This window comes from Oryzias latipes, chromosome 13 (genome assembly GCF_002234675.1).
Source record: "Oryzias latipes chromosome 13, ASM223467v1".
Taxonomy (NCBI): domain Eukaryota; kingdom Metazoa; phylum Chordata; class Actinopteri; order Beloniformes; family Adrianichthyidae; genus Oryzias; species Oryzias latipes.
Genome location: NC_019871.2, coordinates 6,451,375 through 6,465,131, shown reverse-complemented (window position 1 = coordinate 6,465,131; position 13,757 = coordinate 6,451,375). Strand labels below are relative to the sequence as shown.

At 41.1% G+C, this 13,757-nt stretch overlaps 2 protein-coding genes across 7 annotated transcripts in view; one reads left to right on the top strand and one right to left on the bottom strand.

Annotated features, from left to right (window-relative positions):
* The first annotated feature begins 4,086 nt into the window (after window positions 1-4,086).
* On the top strand, window positions 4,087-11,235 carry pgr (progesterone receptor). Of its 2 annotated transcripts, XM_023961215.1 has the most exons (8): window positions 4,087-5,394; window positions 5,530-5,639; window positions 7,246-7,362; window positions 8,011-8,316; window positions 8,440-8,584; window positions 8,673-8,803; window positions 10,666-10,823; window positions 10,903-11,235. In XM_023961215.1, the coding sequence occupies exons 1-8, from the start codon at window positions 4,514-4,516 to the stop codon at window positions 11,056-11,058; spliced, it is 2,004 nt and encodes a 667-aa protein (XP_023816983.1). In that variant the 5' UTR covers window positions 4,087-4,513; the 3' UTR covers window positions 11,059-11,235.
* Window positions 11,236-11,652: 417 nt separating this feature from the next.
* The window catches only part of arhgap42 (Rho GTPase activating protein 42), a 107,716-nt gene continuing 105,611 nt past the window's right edge, over window positions 11,653-13,757 (bottom strand). For all 5 annotated transcript variants that reach the window (XM_020708090.2, XM_011482295.3, XM_011482297.3 and 2 more), the window contains 3 exons: window positions 13,436-13,498; window positions 13,286-13,365; window positions 11,653-12,736 (listed from right to left, as the gene is read on the bottom strand). In XM_020708090.2, the coding sequence (XP_020563749.1) occupies window positions 12,648-12,736; window positions 13,286-13,365; window positions 13,436-13,498 (232 nt within the window). In that variant the 3' untranslated portion in view covers window positions 11,653-12,647. The remainder of the gene's footprint in view (window positions 12,737-13,285; window positions 13,366-13,435; window positions 13,499-13,757) is intronic.

Here is a 13,757-nt window from a genome sequence, read left to right as displayed (position 1 = left end):
GATAAAGGGGAATACAAACAGGACTACAGAGGTGGTTAGAACCATCACCTCAAAATGAGAAGGTTCTTGGTATGAATCCCGTTTGTGCTTGTGAGGCCTTTTTCTGGTCGATTCCCCAAAATCCTGTTTTATAAGCTGATTGTTGGTCCTGTTATAGACTGGTAACCTGTCGCGGTGTGCAGCGCCTTCACAGCTGGGAGGGGTTACAGTGACCCCCATGACTATTCTTAGGACGAAGTGGAAAATAAGTCAAAGGAAAAAACTAAAGCGGGAAGTTTAAGGCATTCCTTTTCCCATGGATTATAAAAGAGTTTGGTTGTTTGTGTGTGTGTGACCTCAAACAGCCACATAAACAACCACTGACAGAGATGAGCTGAATTATGACGAATCTTAAAAAAGAAATAAAAAAAATCTACAAAAATCCTATATCACGTTTACACACTCTTACTTCTTAAGAAGTTTAAGCCGTTTCATCTTTCTTCACCTGCAGAACAATAATTGTTATCATACATGACACACAGCTTACAGAGTGCAGAATGGGTGTGCCACAAGGGAGCGTTCTGGGCTCCCAGCTTTTTCGCAATATCTACAGTATAGGGAAAGACAGTGGCACACGGGGGTGTGATAACAATAAGCCCTCGATCGTCCAATGGATTAAAAAATAAATAAATCATGTTTGAGTGACAACCTCCTCTCAATATGAGCTTTTTTTACCCCGTGGGGGCAAAAGGAAAGGGTCCATTCACGCAGTGCTGTTACTGTAACCAACTATATAAATACTGCCACTTTTCTGCGTCATTCTTCCTGAACGGGCGATATAAATTTGATCTTTGATTTGATTTAAAATGTTTTATTTCAAGCAATCAAGGAATAATGCACAAAACAATACAATAAGCATTCACACATTCATTCAAAGACGTATCAAACTCAGGATAAATTAACCCGTAACAACCCACGATGACAACAGAAAAAATCAGAAATGGATTCTGTGGTCCACTTGGCCAAGGTCAAAGGTCAACAAAACTGCGGTTGTGGTTACAGATTTAACCCTGATAGTGTGGTAGTGAACTCTTTTGAAAATAAGTCGAACAAAAGTTTTCTTATCCCATTTAAACTATGATAATCGCCAAACGAAAATTTCCCGACGTGTGCTTTGGTTTCATTATTTGATTGTGAAGTCTTTTTTGAAGCCCCATCAGGAATTTTGGTCCCATTCATTTTGTTGACGGTTTCTCCTGCTGTGAATGCTTTTTTATTATATTTTACTTTTTTTCGGGTGGGGGTGGGGGTTAATTATGTCAAAAACTTTCTTTTAAACGGGTGCTAGGTTTGGTGGGTTTTTGAGTACGTGGCAGAGGCCAAATTAAAATCGCAGTTAGAAGGAGGAACTGCTAAACCAATCTGGTCCCTCCAGTCTGGGACTGCTGCCAGACATAAATATTCACAGCAAACCTTTAGCTGGCCAAGAGAGAACCAGCAAAAACTGAAATATTTTCTCTCACAAAGGAAATTCTCTGACAAACTGTGACGTTTTTGCCAACCAAACACCCTACAACAACAACAACAGCCTAAAAGCAGATCCCTCACATTTAGTCGCTAATGGTTTTACAGAGAAAAAACAACCAGACCCATCGGAGACTTTTTGGAGGATTTTAGGATTCTACAACCTAATTCAAAGCAAAGGAAGAAAGCCAAAAAACAAAGCACCAAGCTACAGAATCCACCTTCCAGTAGCCTCCCTCCATCAAGTATTTTTCCAGAAACTCACTGAAGTGTGGAGAACAAGTCTGTATCACATCAGGTTGGTAACTTCAAAAAAAAAAAAAAAGCACACAAACAGTTTTCAGTTGTTCAACAGTTGCAATCCACATTAAAACAATGATTTCTTTTTATGGGAAAGATCTACTGGAATAATACTTACAAGGGTTTTGTCAGTACTTTTGACTGTTTTGACTCCTTTTTGTGTCTTCTTGGTCGTTTTTTTGGTCATTTTTGTAACTTTCCCATCTACACCGTAGAAACCGGAACCTGCTGGAAATCTTGTTTATTTGTAATCAGATTTGTCATGACTGATGATTTTAACCTTCATTCAATTAAATTATCACAACTTTTTTCCTTTTCATAGCCCCTCCCCCCCATTGTTTCTTTCTGTGCATTTTTTTTAACCATGAAGGCTTAAAGCCCCACTTCAATCTTATTTTGATCTATTTTCAAGGTGTTCCTAGTGGCCTATTCATGGTCTATTTTCAAACTTGTGTCATATTGAAACAATCCAGCTAAAACGTCACTTTAGTGGGGAAGCGAAAGCCAAGCTGCTAACAAAGAGGCTTCATTGGAGAGCTATCTGTGCCCCATACACCGCACGACCCCAAACAGTCTCAAGGAGAAACAAACAGCAAGAAAACCAAAGATTCCTTTTCAGCATCAAGCCTGTTTATTCAATCACACACAAACAGCACAAACACCATGGAGCTGACTTCTGCTTCCAGCCCTCTCACTCAAGGTTTTCACACCAAGACTCCCCACTTCCCATGAGGCTTAGGAGCTGAAGGCGGGGCTAACCCCCAGGTCGCTACAATATATAAGGCACATCGAACTGTAAGGCGCATTAAGCGAGAGAAAAGAGTCAGAGATAAAGTTTGTCATCAACTAAGAACAGTTAACTCTAGAACCTGTTCGTGACACACCACAAGTTAGCTGTGCTAGAAGCGTTAGCCGCATCAGCGTATGTACAATAACAGTAACTCCAAACCTTGATAGTAACACAGAAAAAACACAGTCTGACAGAGCTACGCGTTAGCCACGTTGGCATATTTACAATAACACCCACCCAAACATTTTGACAGAGCACCATGTACCACTCGCCATCACTTCAACATCAGTGAACACAACCAGATTGAATCCATATAGAAGGCGTTCAAAATCAATCAATTATTAAATAAACACATAGAGCTTTTAAATGCTCTTTGTAGTGCGGAAAACTCAATACAGGTACATGCATCTAGTCAGTTTATCGGAATGATGTGGAGCAGGGAGCTTGTGGCCCACACAGCTTATTTTCTATCCCACAAATACAATCGTCTGCTCCAGATTCCCATTGATTTGGATAAAGAAATACTCAGAAATGCAATTTTGAGCCTAATTTTCTTAATACACATCATTAGAAAGAAAAAAAAACACACAATGCTTTTGTAGAATTATTAGTGTGAAGCCTGTTTAGACAACTATGCTACTATGTTAGACAAATATATTACATGTGTGACATCAAATAAAAAAGGCGTTCAGGGGATTGACGCTCCAAGTCAAACTTCAAAGGATTCAGGTCTTCACACCAACCATCTCCAGTGTTTTTAATTCCCCTTTATCACATCCACAGCTCAAAGATATGTAAGAAAAACTAGGTCATCCTAGAAGAAGACATCGCAAAGATATGAATGTGTCATCGTTATCCAACAGTGAAGTAGGCAACCTCATGGGAATCAACTCCGATGTCCTGAGGAACATGACGCCAGATAACAGATTCAAGGACCCTGTGTGCATCATGAGCACACGCATCAGCAGCATCCTGGGCCTGACTGATTAACCTGAATGGTAAAACCCGTTTTATTATCCAGCCATGATAACAGAAAAGCAAAATCAGAATGAATCAGAGGCGGTTTGAAGAGCTGATGGCCATCACAAACACCTTTTCTGTCTGCACTCTGTTGTAAAATCCCACATGTTGCTCTCATTTCTTGTTCAAACTTATACTGCAAACGCCAGAACAGCTTATTTATCACCAAAGTGGATGAAGGAACAAAATATGAGAAATTTAGAGCATAAAGTAGCTAGAATTTATAATAAACTCATTTCTATTCACATCTTTTAACAAATATTTCTTTTAAATTCCACTTTGTTAAATTGGTAAAAATTTGATTTGTAGATGTTCTTTTTTATTTTATTTTACTTCTAAGTCCCATTCTTTTATGTACTGGCACGCTTTATTCAGCACTTTAAAATATGCCCTGATATCTTTCCCCCTTGCTGCACTTCTTCATGAACTGCAGGGAGGAGTTTAATGGGCCTTGACATTGAAATTCTCCTCATTGGAAGGTTATTCTGTGGGTCTGCAGTGAGGAGTGAGAAGACCGTCAGTCTGCTCCACATCTCCGCTTTGACAGCTACCACTTTCCTCTCTGGCATCCCACGAATGATTGGATTCTTTGAGGATTTTGGGGAATCTGTGGAAGGAAAGGAAACTCCCTTTATCTTCTGAAGATGACAGTCTCAAGTAGGATTTATAGTCTTTGTGAAAGTTTTTGGTTTAACGTTGGAAACCTAAAATCACTTTAGATCACTAAAAGTTTGGGTTTTGGGGGGCTTTATTCACTACATTTGCATTTTTTGGTTAATGTGAGAGATAGTCAGGTCACAGACCGTTAAGGGCTCTGGGGGAGGATTACAAGAAGCTGCAACTTCTTCCACACCTTCCACCCTGCGGCTGCGCTCCAGTCGCTGCTGCGCGCGTCAGAAGATGGAGAGTAAAATGAACGGAAAGCTGGGCGCCCTCGGCACCCCCTCCATCGCCGATTCCACCGAGTCCAGAGTAAATGGCTTGATCGAGGCCGGCTACAGCAGGTCCAGCGCTAAATTGTCCGCTGAGTCACGTTCTCCAGGCTGCCTTTCCTCCGTGCGTAATTTTGGGAACTCGGGCGCGCTGATCCACGGTCTGAGCTCCGGCGCTGAATGCGCCGTTTTTAAAGACTGTAACATACTCGAAGCTTCGAAACAATTCTATGAGCGCAACAGCGAGTTTCTGAAAAGTGAAAATGCTCCGTGGGAGGATTTTGTCAAAGTTCAGCGCGCGGCTGCAGGCGGCGGATCCGAAACTTTACTAGGCTCGACCTCCGCGGCCTGTAAGCTGATCAAGGACGAGAAGGAGCCCACTGTGATCATGGACACCCCCTGCTCCAGCTTTGATCCATCACCTGAGATCTCTGCGCTCGACATCTGCTGTGACGGCGACAGGAAGCAGAACCTGGCGCTCGGGGAGAGCGAGCAGGCGGGGTTCGGTTCCGCCACGGCGGTGGTCCGGCCGGGGCTGGACGGCTCCCCGAACTTCCTGATCGACCTGAACCGCTCGGATCAGCTGCTGAGCCCGGCGAGGACTGACTCCAGCAGGTGCGCGTTGGTCGGGAAACCCGCCGTCAGCTTCGACTCAAACTCCAACGCGCAACAGGTGATGTTCAAGACGGAGGCTGCGCGCTGGCAGATGCACAGCTCCCCGGCTGAGCCGCAGTTCTGGTGCCAGTCTGCAGGAACGAACGAGGAGAGCTTCACAGCCAGCGGCTACGATGGGTTCCAGAACCAGAGCCTGATCCAGAGGAACCCATCACCCTTCTCCGGATTCCCAGGGTAAACACAACCTTCCATAAGCCCAAACTTCACGACATCATTGAACCTAAATGTTTGACATCAATAATAGAAACGACTTGCTGTTATATTAAATAATTGTATTTTAATTTAGGAGTAATTTCCCACTTTTTCCAGCATGCAGCCTCAGAGATTGTGCATCATTTGTGGAGATGAGGCGTCTGGTTGCCACTATGGAGTCCTCACATGCGGCAGCTGTAAAGTCTTTTTTAAAAGGGCAGTGGAAGGTAAGCATGCAGCCTCTAAATTGGACTTTTCATATTTTTTCAATGATTTTTTTTTAGCTTCAAAATCTGAAATTTAGGCTCACTTTGTTTCTCTGTCAAATGTTTGTTTGTAAAATTCTTCGTTTAAATGTTAAAGGCAGTTTTAAAACGTGAAAAATTAGGGACTCTTTAAGAAAATGATTCGTTTTTCCCCCCTTAGAATTTCAAATAATAATACTAGAAAGCAAATCCTCTGATCACCATGTTTTCCCCTAATCCAATGATGTTGGTCTTTTATTTTAAAAAGTAAAAAACTGGACAAATTGTGCTGAATTTTATTTTACTATTGATTAACAAAAGCTTCTGTTTTATGTGTCTGAGGTAAGAAATTCGTAACCTGTATTTCCAACAAGTTTTCAGTGCTAATCAGCAAAATAACAGCCTTATAAATAATGATAATGAAAACATTTCATATGTCATTTTCCTTGAAGGTGTCATCCTAATTTAGATGTTATTCTTTTCAGATCAGGATGTACCAGTCAAACATTAAAAAACAGCTGTGCGAACATTAATTCAATAAAACCTAACAGGACAAACATTAACCAACAATCCACTTGTCAAATCAATTCCTGCACAATTTAACTCCATTTACAGATAAATAATGTCCCAGTTTATCAAAATCTTACTTGACCTCCTTTCTAACATCTGAAAATGATAGCAGGCTCAGATTTTCTGGAAGTTTAATCTCTGTTTGATCCCAAACAATAAGATCACATGACCTGATCCAGGAAATAGATGAGGTGCTGCTTCAAACACTCCCATGCACTGATACACTCCATTTATTACTATTTTCCCTGCAAACCCCTAAAAAATAGTATTTACAGCTTTATAATTGTTATTTTTTGTTTAGCTAATTCCACAATGAAAAAACCCCATTATGCAAAGAAGAACAAGCTTCCATTTTTATAAAAATGTGTGCAGAGAATTGCAATTATTATGCAAATTAATATGCAATTATTGTTAATAACATAGTTATTAAATACAGGCCCTCCTGGATGATCAATGTCCTTCACTCTAACTTATTATCCATTGATTTATCCGAAAAAGTCAGACTCTATTGTTTTAAACTAGTTTTTTCCATGTGTTATTATTTTTATTATTACTACTATCTGGGGATTGTTCACAATAAATAACTTCAAAGCAGAGAAAGCTCTCCCCCACACTCTGACTGACCTTCTATGTTAGCTCCTAAAAGGTTGCTGGTAACAGTATCACACCAACGAGTGAACAACATGTTCTTCATCTTGGACTTTTTTTTTCCCCGTTATCTTGCAATGTGAGATATATTAGAGCCACTCTGTCTCTCCATGGCCGTGTCACTCTGTCCTCACAGCCTTGCTTCTGTCTAATTTACCTCTTTAGATCTTCTCTCCTGCACTGCTTCGGTGAGCACTGGGGTAGTGGGGCTAACAGTGAAGAGCTCTTCAGAACTTCCCTCTTCCTCCTCCTCATTATTCTTCTCCTGTTCCATGTACATAGATAAATAGATAGACAGATAGATTAACTTGGGAATTAAGAAAAGATTTAAAAAACCTGTGTGCATCTTCTCTGCCTGTTCACTCCACAGGCCATCACAGCTACCTCTGCGCCGGGCGAAATGACTGCATTGTGGACAAAATTCGGAGAAAAAACTGCCCCGCTTGTCGCCTACGAAAGTGTTACCAAGCCGGAATGATGCTCGGAGGTACCGTCCAAGCCACAAAGTTTCAAACCACAAGGAAATCGTTTAAAAACTCTTGGATTTTTTAAGACAGGGTGTACATAAATGACGATTTATCGTATTTCGGGCAGATACTCGAAGCAGTGTTTTCAGGTAAATACCCCAGGGCGGTTCAGTTAATTAACTCACCTGCTCAGCGTCCTATTTAAGCCAGGTGCGCAGTTGTTCATTCTTTCTTACCTTCAGCGCTCATTCTTCGCCCCACCCGCCTCCCCGGCTTCCACCTGTGGGCTCCGTAAAGGGGGGTTTTGTTACCCGAAAGTTTTATGGAAATTTTATGGAATTTTATGGAAGTTTTATGGAATTGAACGGAGCCTTATGCCAAACGAAAATATGTGAATGCCAACTCAAAGAATGTGGAAAAATGTCAAATAAATATTTCTTACTGCAAGAGTTGTCTGACTGAAATAACATTTAAATCAGTCAATGAAGGCTTCCATTCATCCAAGTGATGTTATCTTGAAGTCTTAAGTCCAGTTGCCATGACTCAACTTCAAGATAACATTTTAAATGATACTTTTAAATGCTTGTTTCACATGTAGAAAAACAAAATTAAACAAGATGATAAATCACATAACCCTTTTTTTTTATCCTTTTATCTTTGTGTCACAGGCAGAAAACTGAAGCGTTTCGGAGCCTTGAAAGCGTTGGGTTTGGCCCCGTCCCTCATGTTCCAGTCCCACTTGGCCCTGTCCGGGGACGGTCAGGCCCTGACCTCCATGTCCTGCATCCCGGGCATCCACGAGATGCAGCTCTCTCAGCAAATCATCAACATTCTGGAGAACATCGAGCCGGAGACCGTGTACTCCGGCTATGACAACTCGCAGCCTGAAGTGCCCCACCTCCTGCTCAACAGCCTCAACAGGCTGTGCGAGAAGCAGCTGCTGTGGATCGTCAAGTGGTCCAAGTCTCTGCCAGGTAACGAGCTCCCCGCAGCTCAGGGTCATGTTTGTTGCTATGGCGATCCCCATTGCAGAAGGTCTCGTCGTAGAAAAGCGGGGGGAAAAAATGCTTAAACCCTCTTTTTAATCTCTTTCTGAGGGTTTCGTAACCTTCACATCAATGACCAGATGACCCTGATCCAGTACTCCTGGATGAACCTGATGGTGTTCTCTCTGGGCTGGCGCTCCTTTCAGAACGTCACCAGTGAATTTTTATACTTTGCACCTGATCTCATCCTCAGCCAGTGAGTGACCTTCTCCTTCCGAGTGTGATGATTTAAAATCAGAGGCAATGTCAGCGCAGTTTTCCCCCCATTTTTTCCCCCCGATCAGGGAACAAATGAGGAGATCTCCGATTTATGACCTCTGCCTGGCCATCCAGTTTATTCCTCAGGAGTTTGCAAACCTTCAAGTCACCCGGGAGGAGTTTCTGTGCATGAAAGCCATCATTTTACTGAACACGGGTAAGACGATGCTTTATGATTCCACCGTCGATCTGTTTCAACCTGAACAGCAAAGGTTTCCTCTAAACTCCACACACGGAAACCACAAAGCCAAGCTCAGTTTGAAATCATCTGGTAAAATTCAGTTATCCCTAATAAGGTTGTTTAAATCCAGTTAGGTTCAGATTTTTACAAAAATGCTAAATTATCTGAAATGGATTTGAGTGGGATAGAAGAAAAGGAAAACATTTGTATTTTTGTGAAATTCACCATCAGTAAGGAATAAAAAAACAAAAACAAAACAAAAACAACCTTTTTCAATCTGACCACAGTCTAAATGACTAATTTAATGCCATTAACTGCTATGGTTAAAAATGAGTTTTCTGTAAAAAACATTCATATTTGAGGCAATGATGAAAAATAACAAAGTAATACACTAAGAAATTTTAAAACACAGATATATCAAACTTATTGTTGATATCAGGTCATACATTGATTAGAAAAGAAAGACAATACATGAAGATGATGTCATCTTCTAGACAGTGAAATTCCTAAAGGTATTTGCTGTTATACATACAGAACAAACCATTGACTGTATATGAGAACTGGACTGAGTGACTCTCCCAATGGCGTTCCAAACAGGAAGTACCTACTGCCACCAGGAAGACTTATAAAGAGAAATAAACCGCGACTCCTCAGTCATTCTATTTGTCAGAATAAACCATTCTTGTTCTGATGCCATTTTTTCATATTTTTGAAGCTACAAACTGGCCAATCAGATGCCTCAATTTAAGTATGAAGTGTCTGCTGGCCCCAATGTCCAATTACAAGTGGTAGGGCTGTAGATGTTCCACAAGCTCACTCATGATTGGCGGGTGTTTGCCACAGAAATAATGACTCAGGACGTTGACTGTAGATGAGAACTGGATAGAGTGAGTGTGACTTCACTGATAGAAAATGGTTTACTTTCGGCTCAAACTAAATTTGATAAATTCGGTCACCATTTTTCCGGGAAACAGGCGCTGCCATGGTGGAGCAAGACGTCGTCAGTAAGCAGCGATTGGTCCGAGTTGGTCTGAGTCGACGTTTCTATGGTAACCACTCTGGCCAATCAGGAGTCAGCTTTTTGAAAGTCCACACCTCTACCACTTGAAAGCAGACAACACAAAATCTGTCGAACATTTAGAGCATTCGACGTGAGACAGCATCATTTAATTGAGGCATCTGATTGGCCTGTTAACAACTTGAATATTTTGAATCACAGTCATAAAATGTGGAAAAAAAGGTATCAGAGCAAGAATGATTATGGCTGTTTATTTGTCAATAGAAGTCTATGGGATTTTGGCTTCCTGGAGCCAGAGGGTACTTCCTGTTTGGAACGCTGAGGGGGGGGGGGGAGGGGGGGGGGGGGTCATTCAGTCAAGTTCTCGTATCGTAACGACTCAGACCAGCTTGGACCAATCACTGCATACTGACAACATCTGGTTCCAACATGGTGGTGTCTGTATTATGGAAAAAAAAAGCGCCTGAATTGATTTAATTCATTTTCTATGGGTTAAGTCACACTCACTCGGTCCAGTTGTCTATACAGTCGTTGGTACACACACAAGTCCCATTGAATTCATCAATTATGATTGTTTTATTGAGGAGTTTTTGTGGTATTCCTGTATGGAGTGGACATGGCTGAGCGTACAGGAAGTGTTTCTTACAGTGGTTAGAGTGTTGCAGACCTGAAGCATTTACCAAACAGAGAACAATGGAAGCGCTCCAAAATCACTGGACCTTGACAGGATTTAATGTAACGACTGATACTGATCGTGTTGTTTTTCTCCAACTTTTGCTTCCGTGAAACTCTGTGAATGTTCGTCTCGTTGTGACTTCAGTGCCTCTGGAGGGGCTCAAAAGCCAGGCAGCCTTTGAAGAAATGCGCCAAAACTACATCCGAGAACTGACCAAAGTCATCCACCTGAAGGAGAAGGGTGTGGTAGCCAGCTCCCAGCGCTTCTACCACCTCACCAAACTGATGGACTCCATCCACGACGTAAGTCTCTCCTCACAGAGCTGCAGCCTCAGCCCTGCGCCGCCTCCTCACCCCGCCTTTACTGTCTCCGTACCGCCAGATCGTGAAGAAGGTCAACCTGTTCTGCCTGAGCACCTTCATCCAGGCCGACGCCATGAAGGTGGAGTTCCCAGAGATGATGTCGGAGGTCATTGCCTCCCAACTTCCTAAGGTTCTGGCAGGCATGGTGAGGCCCCTGCTGTTCCACACAAAGTGATCCCTCCATCCCAGCGCCGCGACTGGATTATCGGCTTCAGGATACTGGATTATTCCCGTTTGTTAAAACCTTCTATCAAAGTGAAACAGAAATAATTATGTTTCTTAAAGATATATTGTCAGAGAAATATTATATTACTCCAGAGGCATCGATCAATAAAGTCTCCTCTGTTATTAATCGTGTGATTCAAACATTTTCCCACATGTGTACATCTGATCGGGAGGATATAGATGAATGTTTTCAGAACTAATCTGCATAAAAATCATAAATTCTTTAAAAAAAAAAAAAAGGAAATGCACAGTTTCTTCCAAATGTGGAATTAACTTGCAGTATCGGCAGAGTGAGTCACTGTTTCTTCAGGTGGGAGTCGAAACTGGAAAGGTATTTAAACGGAGAAAAAAAAAGAGAGAACATTTACATTTGATCTGTCTTCAAATCTGCCTCAAAGTTTAGGCAAACAAAAGACGCTGCAGGAAAAAAAACGGGTTTTTATTTGAATCGGTGGAGTTTATTAAACCTTCTGTGAGCTGAGACAACAAATCTCAGATATGCGCACACGTTTCTGTCACGCTTTGCAGTCACGGAGACACCAGGTTATAACAAATCACTGTTTATTTCTCAACTTCCTCCTGTGGTAATACAGTAGATGATGCAGAACAGCCTTTTGTTTATACAAACACCACAAAAAAAGAGGAAAGAAACGAAGCCAAATTTGACATATTCAGGAAATAAATATGATTTCCGTGACATGCCCTGAAGAATTCAGACTGTAAGGGAGTGTTGGTCCAGCGTCGCTGTTCAAGGTCGCCTCACATTCTCAGAAACATAAATGGAAAAGAACACCCTGATCTTGGCAACGTCCAGATGTCAGACGCACTCCCAGATGCATTTTGGGCCCCCGGAGAAAGTTTAACTCTGTGGAGTTTGCTTTCAGTTTGTAATAAGTGAAGAGGGAAAAAAAAATGCTTCTTTTGTTTTTCCAGACATCTAAAAAGTTGGAATTTCTTTTTTAAAAACAAACCGTTTGTGATTAAAATAATGTAAATTAAGATAGAAATCTTCATAAAATGATACACCAGTGTACCAAAGACAAGAAAAAGCACATTTAGGAATCTTTCATTCATAAAAGAAGAACACTTTTAGCATATATCTGATGTGACAGTGCACTTCAAACAGTAAGTTACAGGATTTATCATAGAAACTGATCTGAGCTGCGAGCAGGTTTATAAACTTTAAGGTGCAAACCTATTCTGGTTCCACTTTAGTTAAGATTACATCCGTGTTTGAAATCACAGCTCGTTTTTTTTTTAATGATAATACAAAAAACAAAACAAAAATCAGCATTTTATGGAAAAAAAATCATTTTTTATCTGTGAATCTGTAGGTCTAAGCTTCAGTGAAGTCCTACGCTCATCTATTTACATTAACTACTAATGTAGATTCATTTAAGAGGTATGTCTGATTAATAGCTACTTTAAATGCAAGAAACAGTTATTATTTATAGAATCAATAACAAAATTAGAAAAAGGTGTTTGTTTTTTCCCCATGGATGCCATGAATTTTTTTTAAAAAGGGCAAGTTTTGTTGTGTTACAGGAAAACAACATAATTCTCTGGGATCAAACCCGTTTTTCCCTCGTAGGTTGCTTGGAGCCAGCCTGGTTCAACAGAGGGGTAGACTGAAAAAAGAAGGGAGAAGAACTTCAGGAGGAGAGCAGATCCCTGCCTAAAACCTAGTGAAACAAACACCATAAATATTCAAAGTAAATGCCCATGAAGCAGTAAAAAAAAAAAAAAAAAAACGATGCCGAAATGAAACGATGGGAGCAGCTTGAAAGGAAAAAAAGACTTATAACACAGTGGACAACAGGTATGCTGATTAAGGAATGAAAGAAAAATGGAGAGCAATAAAAAAGAGCTTGGCCTAAATGGAAAGGGAGCGTTTGTTGACGTTTTTGCATTTGGCTGCCTGCTCTCCTGGCTGTGTTAACAGGGAGCAGGCACCGGTGCCTTCCATCATTAGGTTACAGTGACCTGACTGCACTGGTTATGGGCCGAGTCATCTCTTCATGGAAAAAAAAAAAAAAATATGCTCCAAGACAGTAACAGCTACAGAGGCTGGCGGGATTTTGAGCTGTGTGCGAGTGTGTTGGACATGGAGGGAAACCACGCCGATTAAAATGAAGAATAAGGTGGATTTTATTGATGTTTTTTGGATTGCTGCCTACCATTTGAGAAGTGTGCCCCCTGGGGGAAGCTGAGCTCATTGCTGTGCTCTGCCTCACATGAATACATAGCCTTGGCCTCCCTGTAAAGCAGACACAAACGTCATGTGAGTGATGGTTTTTTTGGGTCCAGCTGTTGCAGATGTGTTTTACCTTCCAATTGGAGCAGACTGAGAGGAGGAGGAGTTTTCAAACAGCAGCGCTCGCGCGGCAACCCTGAAACAGAAGAAGACCTCAGGATCACAGATCTCATTTATTTCCCTTAAAGTTTAGTAATCTATAGATTTCTGAGTTTCAGAATGTTCAAAACATCATTATCATAGAATTGACTCATAGATACTTAATACTGGTTTAATAATTTTCAGAATTATACATGTAAAAAAAAAGTTTTTGAAAAGATTTGATAGCAAAAGATTATATATTTTTATTTTTACAGATAAATGTCTGTCTGTCAGTCAAAGCAAGTAGGCGGGAA